General features: G+C 51.0%; 1 protein-coding gene, 3 non-coding genes and 1 pseudogene across 5 annotated transcripts in view; 1 reads left to right on the forward strand and 4 right to left on the reverse strand.

The window, feature by feature from the left end:
• LRRC75A (leucine rich repeat containing 75A) overlaps window positions 1-3,714 on the forward strand; it is a 50,495-nt gene extending 46,781 nt beyond the window's left edge. The window contains exon 3 of one of the 2 annotated variants that reach the window (XM_032280169.1): window positions 1,371-1,669. In XM_032280169.1, the coding sequence (XP_032136060.1) occupies window positions 1,371-1,529 (159 nt within the window). In that variant the 3' untranslated portion in view covers window positions 1,530-1,669. Of the gene's footprint in view, window positions 1-1,370 lie in introns of both variants that reach the window. The other variant, XM_032280168.1, reaches the window with a different exon arrangement.
• A 278-nt stretch (window positions 3,715-3,992) lies between these two features.
• Window positions 3,993-4,065, reverse strand: LOC116553569. Its single transcript, XR_004269811.1, has one exon. It is a non-coding gene; the product is annotated as a small nucleolar RNA SNORD65 (small nucleolar RNA).
• Window positions 4,066-5,220: 1,155 nt separating this feature from the next.
• On the reverse strand, window positions 5,221-6,872 carry LOC116553065 (annotated as a pseudogene).
• LOC116553562 lies at window positions 5,377-5,447 on the reverse strand. The gene has a single exon (XR_004269804.1). It is a non-coding gene; the product is annotated as a small nucleolar RNA SNORD49 (small nucleolar RNA).
• Window positions 5,918-5,989, reverse strand: LOC116553563. Its single transcript, XR_004269805.1, has one exon. It is a non-coding gene; the product is annotated as a small nucleolar RNA SNORD49 (small nucleolar RNA).
• Window positions 6,873-7,647: the final 775 nt, after the last annotated feature.

Here is a 7,647-nt window from a genome sequence, read left to right on the forward strand (position 1 = left end):
AAAGAAAGAAAGAAATGCAGAAAATGGCCGGCGTAGCAGCTCACACCTGTAATTCCAGCACTTTGGGAGGCCAAGGTGGGTGGATTACCTGAGGTCAGGAGTTCCAGACCATCCTGGCTAACATGGTAAAACCCTGTCTCTACTAAAAATACAAAAATTAGCCATGTCGTGGTGGCAGACACCTCTAATCCCAGCTGCTCAAGAGGCTGAGGCAGGAGAATCACTTGAACCCAAGAGGCGGAGGTTGCAGTGAGCCAAGATTGCACCACTGTACTCCAGCGTGGGCAACAGGGCGAGACTCTGTCTTCAAAAAAAAACAAACAAACAAAAATGTGGAAAATGAACATCTCACCACTGCACCTGGGCCTTGGAGCCAGCAAACAGACTGCAGGAGTGCAGGGGCAGGGGGCAGAGGGGTGTGCGGGAAGGGCACACTCGCCATCAGCTTGAACTGCTTTGGCTCTGTCCCAAGAGCAAGCAGGGGAAAGCAAGGAGCAAGGCACTCAGCCTCCAGGAGTCAGCAGCTGCCACCAGGCTCAGAGGCCCTGAGCCCTGCCCTGCCTGCTGTCTTACAGGGTCCTCCTATCCTCCCAGGGAACACTTCTGTGGTAAGGAAGATGGTCTTGATAGAGGGGCCTCAGAGAGCCTTTGTGCCATTCATGGGGGCTGAGCTGCCAGCAAAGGGTGGTAGAAGTGGGAAACTGAGCCCAAGTGATTAATACAACAGCCAATGTTTTTATCATTCACCTATACAAGGCATTATTTTGCACTTATGAACTTATTTCATATAGCAGCCTGATGGTACTTTTAACTCAACTTTTCCAGTAAATAAGGGCAGCCACAGACCTCAGGCTGTGGCCAGCTGGGCCCTGACAGCTGAGATGTGCAGCAGTGTCAGGGGACTGAAGTCCCTGGTTGCACCCACCTCTGCATATGGCATCCGACCTGCAGTCGGATTGTTAAAGTGGTCCCTAGGCCAGGTGCAATGGCTCACACCTGTAATCCCAGCACTTTGGGAGGCCGAGGCAGGTGATCACAAGGTCAGGAGTTCGAGACCAGCCTGACCAACATGGTGAAACCCCATCTCTACTAAAAATAGAAAAATTAGCCAGGCATAGTGGCCCACGCCTGTAGTCCCAGCTATTTGGGAGGCTGAGGCAGGAAAATCGCTTGAATCCGGGAGGCGAAGGTTGTAGTGAGCTGAGATCATGCCACTGCACTCCAGCCTGGGCAACAGAGTCTCAAAACAGAAAAAGAAAAGTGGTCCCTTGTGTCGGAGCAGAGGCTGGCTCCACAGCAGCAGGCACTGCAGCTTCTGGGGGAAAGGCCTGCCCATGTGCCTGAGGCTTGTTTTTCCCTTTTCCCTTCAGTCTCAAGGCTGTCCTGGCGGGGAGCCCCCCAGACAACACAGTGGACCTGTCAGGCATCCCACTGACCTCCCGAGACCTGGAGCGGGTGACCAGCTACCTGCAGCGCTGTGGGGAGCAGGTGGACAGTGTGGAGCTGGGCTTCACAGGCCTCACGGATGACATGGTCCTGCAGCTGCTGCCCGCACTCAGCACCCTGCCCCGCCTCACCACACTGGCGCTCAACGGCAACCAGCTGACCCGGGCCGTGCTGCGTGACCTCACTGACATCCTTAAGGATCCCAGCAAGTTCCCCAACGTCACGTGGATTGACCTGGGCAACAACGTGGACATCTTCTCCTTGCCCCAGCCCTTCCTGCTCAGCCTGCGCAAGCGATCCCCAAAGCAGGGCCACCTGCCCACGATCCTGGAGCTGGGTGAGGGCCCGGGCAGTGGGGAGGAGGTCTGGGAAGGGACAGTAGGCCAGGAGGACCCTGGAGGGGGCCCTGTGGCACCTGCCAAAGACCTTGAGGGCAAGGAGACTGTAGCTGCAGCTCAGACGTGACACGGAAGTGAGGGGCCTCACCAGGGAGTCCTTGTGGGGTGGAACGGCCAAGGCAGGCAGGGTAGGTGCTTCTCCTATCAGGTGGGCTAAGGCTATTGCCAAAAACTGGCCTGGGCAGCCCACCTACAGAGGCAGACCATAGCATCTGGGGAAGGGGACTTGTGATACTTCCCATTGGTCCTCTCCATCTGCTCCCACAAATCCCATTACCTGTCGTTTGGCTCTTAAGTCATCCCAGGCCCCAGAGACCCTTCTGAGCTCAGCCCATGGCCTTCCCCAAAGACTTGTGGAAATGGGCATATTGCTGGAGGTACTGGAAGCCTGAGCCAATGTGAACACCAAGAGCTTTCCCCTAGAGAAGGAATACAGCAGGGCCCCTACGTGCATGACATTTTTCATTCGGGGGAAACAAGCTCCAACCAGATGACCGTGTCCCCACTCAAGGGAGGTGAGAATCTTTAGCAAGCCCTGTAACTCAAGAACCTGGGGAACTATGCCCTTTGACACAACAGCCTATGATGCCCTGTGGTGCCCATGCATACAGGCATCTAGTCCTGCTCAGAAATCCCATATCCACCTTCCCTACAGGTGAAAAACTACTAACTTTTGTGTGGGCTCTGGTGTCATAGCATGCAGGCCAACTGACAAGCCTGGCTTCGTCACTTGCCAGTATTTCACTGACTTACGCTGTAAGGACCCTTTCCCGTTAACTCTTAAGTAACCCACTAACACGTTCCAGAAAACCTACTGCAGAGGTAGGCTTTAAAACCTTAAAAACCTGGGACTATGAAGACCAGTCCCTTGGCAGATCCAACAAGATGGCTGAGAGGGAGAAACAAAGGAGCCTAATTTAGCAAAGGTTCTCATCTTACCTCCCCTTACCCATATACTCTCCTAGTGAACAGGCCCCATCAGTTAAGGAAACTCTTCTAACAGGCAACCCCTAGATCCAGGTAGTTCAGTCCAGGGAGAATGGGAGCAATCACTCTTGAACCTTGTGGGCAAACAGTATGGAGCACCCTCTGACAGACCTTGGTAGGCAAGATTCCAACACAGGAAGGCCTGTCAAGATGGGGCCTAGACTGTGGGGCCCTGTGTGCTGTTAAGGTTGTGGTTAGGAATGGTGCAATGCTGCAGGGGCTGGGAGAAAGCTACCCCAAGGGACAGAGATGAGAGCAGCCGGGGCCAAAATTGTCAAGGCCGTAAATGCTCTGAGTTGTTGCCTTCAGTCTAAAGCTGTATAATAGGGGTTAAGAGCTTAGGCTGACCACAGGGAAGTTTACAAGCTAGAGCGCTAATATCTGGACTGCTAATATCTGACAATAGTAGGCAAAATTCACTTTCTCTTCAAATACACATTTTTAAGAATCGATACCAAAGACCATCCTTTATTGTAGTATTAGTTCATGGTAACTGCATGAAAACATTTCAGGAGGAATTTACGATTTCCAGCTTAAAGGACTTGGCCCCCCTCAACATAACCTATTTATGAAAGTCCATTCATTAAAAAAAGGGAAAGAACCTGTTGGGCAGGATGGCAAGGGACAAAGCTAGAACTTGGCCTGTGCCTTTGGAGGCTGAGGCAGGAGGACCATCTGAGCCCAAGAGCTTGAGACTGGCCTGGGCAACATAGCGAATTGTCTCAACAAAAAAAATTGTTTTTAATTAGCCAGGTGTGGTGCTGTGAGCTGGAGTCCCAGCTGTGAGGCGGGAGGCTTGCTTGCCTGGGTGATTGAGGCTGCAATGAGCTGTGATTGTGCCACCACACTCCAGCCTGGGCAACACAGCAAGACTGTCTCAAAACCCAAAAAACTGGAGAATGTAATGATACCCAATGTGCCTTTTCTAGAAAAATTTGCCAAATATATCTCTTGGATCTGCTGAGCATGTCCTCTGATACGCAAGGCAAGCATGTTTCTACATCCAATGTTGAAGCCCGTTAATAAGGTTTTCAGAATCCAAATTGATGGCAGCTACTGGTCCTTGGGACTGACATCGTCTGGGACTATAACCTGCAAAGAAACTACATTTCAATCTCACTTTCTGCACCAACTAACAGTCATTCACAGAGTAAGAGATATCTTCAGAAAACCGTAGGTTCACCACTACACAATCTGCCGGTAATTCCAGCTATTATGGGTGATTTCATCATTTGATATCTTTTTCTTCAAGTGAGTTTTAACAAGATCAGCTCTTTATTTATTCCACTGTGGGGTAGGGGGGGGTCACTGGCTAGCTCAAGGCTTACCTTCTCTTGGGCTGAGATGCTGCCACCAGCCTTAAAATTGCACTCCATTCTCAAAACCTGGGGGAATGGAGAAAGCACACACATCTTAGAGACTGCAGATGCAGAGCAGGAAAGGCATTTCTGATGACAGCATCAATTATGACTTTACAAATTAAGGTCCATCCTAACAAAAGCCCCTTAAGACCTTATTAGAGGTAATTTTTTGCAAATTATTAAGAACTACAAATCTTAATTAGCTTCTCGGGGGGCTGTAATTTTTTTTTTTTTTGGAGACAGAGTCTCGCTGTTGCCCAGGCTGGAGTACAGTCGCAGGATCTCAACTCACTGCAACCTCTGCCTCCCAGGTTCAAGCGATTCTCCTAGCTCAGCCTCCCAAGTAGCTGGGATTACAGGTGCACGCCACCACACCTGGCTAATTTTTGGTGGAGACGGGTTTTCACCATGTTGGCCAAGGTGGTCTTGAACTCCTGACCTCAGGTGATCCACTCGCCTCTGCCTCAGCCAGATTTGGCTCCGCACTACCCTGCCAAGCTGCCCAACACCGGGCCACAGTGCCCTCCGCGAGGGCCATGTGGGCAAGAGATGGGGAGCCATGCCATCTCAACAGCTATCCTCCACCCTCTAGCCAGGCTTTCCAGGATCATCTCCCCAGAAACCATAAAACCTCGAGCTCTTTACTTGCTCTTGCCCTTAGCTACTATTCCCAGATCTCAAAGTGCTAGGATTATGGGCCACCGCGCCCAGCCACAGGTGAGTTGTAATCTACATTTTAGTTGTATCACTTTAAACTTCACAAACCTAAGATTACTTTTCCTTTTCACTTATGAGGAAAACTGCATCTTAGCAGACAGGTAATTTGCTCAAGACTAAACAGCCAAGAGGTAAAAAGAGCAACTCCTCTTTCTAGCTTCCACCCTGGCTCCAATGCCAACAGAAACCAAAATCAGTATCTCTGGGATAGGCTACACTGTCACAAGGTATTAGGTTAGCCAAATCCAACTGCCAATATTCGACCTGACAGCTAGGCATTATCAACCACTAGCCTCCCAGCATACCAAGGCTTACCTCATGGAAGGCTCCGGGCTCCAATACTTAGCTGCCAAACATGTCAATGAATCCTTCACGAATACGCAACCTAGGTGAATACAGATAGCAATTAGGTCACCATTCAGACAAGTTTACTCCTGGGAACCAGCAAGAGGTTTACACTTGACTGCAATCAGACAAGAGTAGCTTTCGTCAGTTATCGCTTCTGACGGCACTTCCTATTAGTGATTTCATCAGAGCAGTCAAGCACCTCCCAACTCTCCAGTACTGCTCCAATCGGAGATCTAAACCCTACCAGAAACTTAAGCTAACACTGCCTTACAAGACCCCCTGGAGACATTTCTTAACGAAGGAGTTTGTTTCTGCATGTAACTTCGCTTTAAATGCAGTTCTAGGTTAAGGCTGTGGCTGAAGCCGCCATCTCCAGTTTCTATTTAAGTTCCACACATGCAATGCCTTGACACGTTATAAAAAAACATATACACTTACACCTAAACGTAGAAAACTATCAAAACTCCAATTTCCGTGCATCCAAGATGACAAAACTACTTTACATAGTAAACCCGACCCCAGAGGGCCTCTTACCTCCTGGCTACCCCGTCTTCAGCACTCTGCAAAGCGTATGCAATCTGAAACAGGGAGTGAGGAGAGGAATTCAGGGTAGGCTCTGGAAGTTATGGTAAACTAAATTGTGGAGATTTGAGTGACTGCGGTCAGATAGGCGTTAAACGTCGTCAGTTATCGCTTCTGACGGCACTTCCTATTACAAGTATCATCACGACAGTCGAGTAAGTCTTCAAGTAATAGCATTTCAATCTTGCCGTCGTAGACCGCCCTAGGAGTACCCCTAACGGGAAGCCAACCCCAACTTACCCTGTTCTCTCGGGTTTGCACACTGTACATGACGGGCCTAAGAACCGGGTCGCAGACTTCAGGCTCTTGCAACTGTGGCCCTACCACAAGCGTGATCCATGAGCCTCAGCCACGGCAGCCGGATTCGGCCCCGCGCTGCCCCTGCCAGGCCGCCCAACACCTGGCCGCAGCGCCCGCCGCGAAGGCCACGTGGGCGTCAGAGCCGGGGAGCCACGCCATCTCAACAGCTGCCCTCCGCCCTCTAGCCAGGCTTTCCGGGAACATCTCCCCACAAACCACTAAAGCTCGAGCTCTTTATTTGCTCTTGCCCTTAGCTACCATTCCCTTATACCTGCATGACAAATGGAGCGAAAGGGTCGCACCTTTTGCAACCCAGGCCCTTAAGGAGTCGGAATATCCCATTCCTCACAAAAGGAGGGGAACGCTGGCAAAGACTCACGGGAACTTTCCGCCAATTAACGATACGGACCGCCGTGCTACTCAGGGCTCCCCCTCCTGTTTAGCCTATGGTCTCTTCCACAGCCCCGGGAATTCTGGGTCACAAGAAGCGCGGCGAGTTCCAGGGCGCCTGCGCGAGGACTGGAGCGGGGTTTTTGGGCCCCGCCTCCTCCACTCTCTAGCTGGGTGGTCTTGGGCCAATCACTCATCCTCTGTCAGCTTCCGATTGGTAGTCTGGAAAACCCAGACACCCGCACCCCAGAAGATCTTGTGAGATAACACACGTCAAACCCTATAGAGGCTTGGCACACGGCAAGCATTCATCCTAGTAGCTCCTCCTGAATCTATTGAGAGTCGCCAGTGATCTGCGAAAAAAAAAGAGAGTCGCCAGATACTCTCTCCACAGCTATTTTACTGTGTCCACGGGGTCTCTCAACCCCCCCCGCACTGACCACCCTTATCACTCTTTAGCACGACCTTTAGGGAACGAGCGGACGTCTTATCTGGATCCAAGTCCATCCTCTCCTCGCCTCTGGGGTAAAGCTCTGCTCACCTCATTTCTTCTCTCGTTCCCTGGGGCCTCTTTCACCTATGTCCCTGTCTCACCTTCCATGGAAAGCTCTCTCTACTGAGGCTTTCCTTTCAGCCTATGAACATGCTCAGCTCTCCTTGGAAAATAATCCATGCAAACACCTTTTGCACACAGACGGTTATACCAAGGGAGAGAAATTCATTTTGACTGCAAAAAACAGGAGGCAATCATAAGACCTTTTGAGCTGACCTCAGAAATAAGCATAGGGTTTTAATGTAGGTGGGGAGCTTCCAGCAAGAGCCAGGTCAAGGGATCAAGCACGAGATCTCTTGGCTTGCATGAATTTGGGGAGAGGGCTAAAGAGGGTGGGGCAACAGGTGGAGGGAAGGAGGTGTCCGGAAATGCTTGGGCAAAACCTTGGGGGTCTTGGGATGCCAGCTAGGGCATTCTGTGGTACTGGGGAGCCTCTCAAGCCTTCAGAGCACTAAGATGACATGTTTGTATTGTGTCTTAGGAAGGCCCCTCTGGCTGCCCTGCAGAGAATGGCTTGGAAGGGGGGGAAGATGAGCAAGAAGCCCAGTAGGAAGTGAACGAAAGA

The sequence above is a fragment of the Sapajus apella genome, unplaced genomic scaffold (genome assembly GCF_009761245.1).
Source record: "Sapajus apella isolate SASKATOON/1434 unplaced genomic scaffold, GSC_monkey_1.0 scaffold12, whole genome shotgun sequence".
Classification (NCBI taxonomy): domain Eukaryota; kingdom Metazoa; phylum Chordata; class Mammalia; order Primates; family Cebidae; genus Sapajus; species Sapajus apella.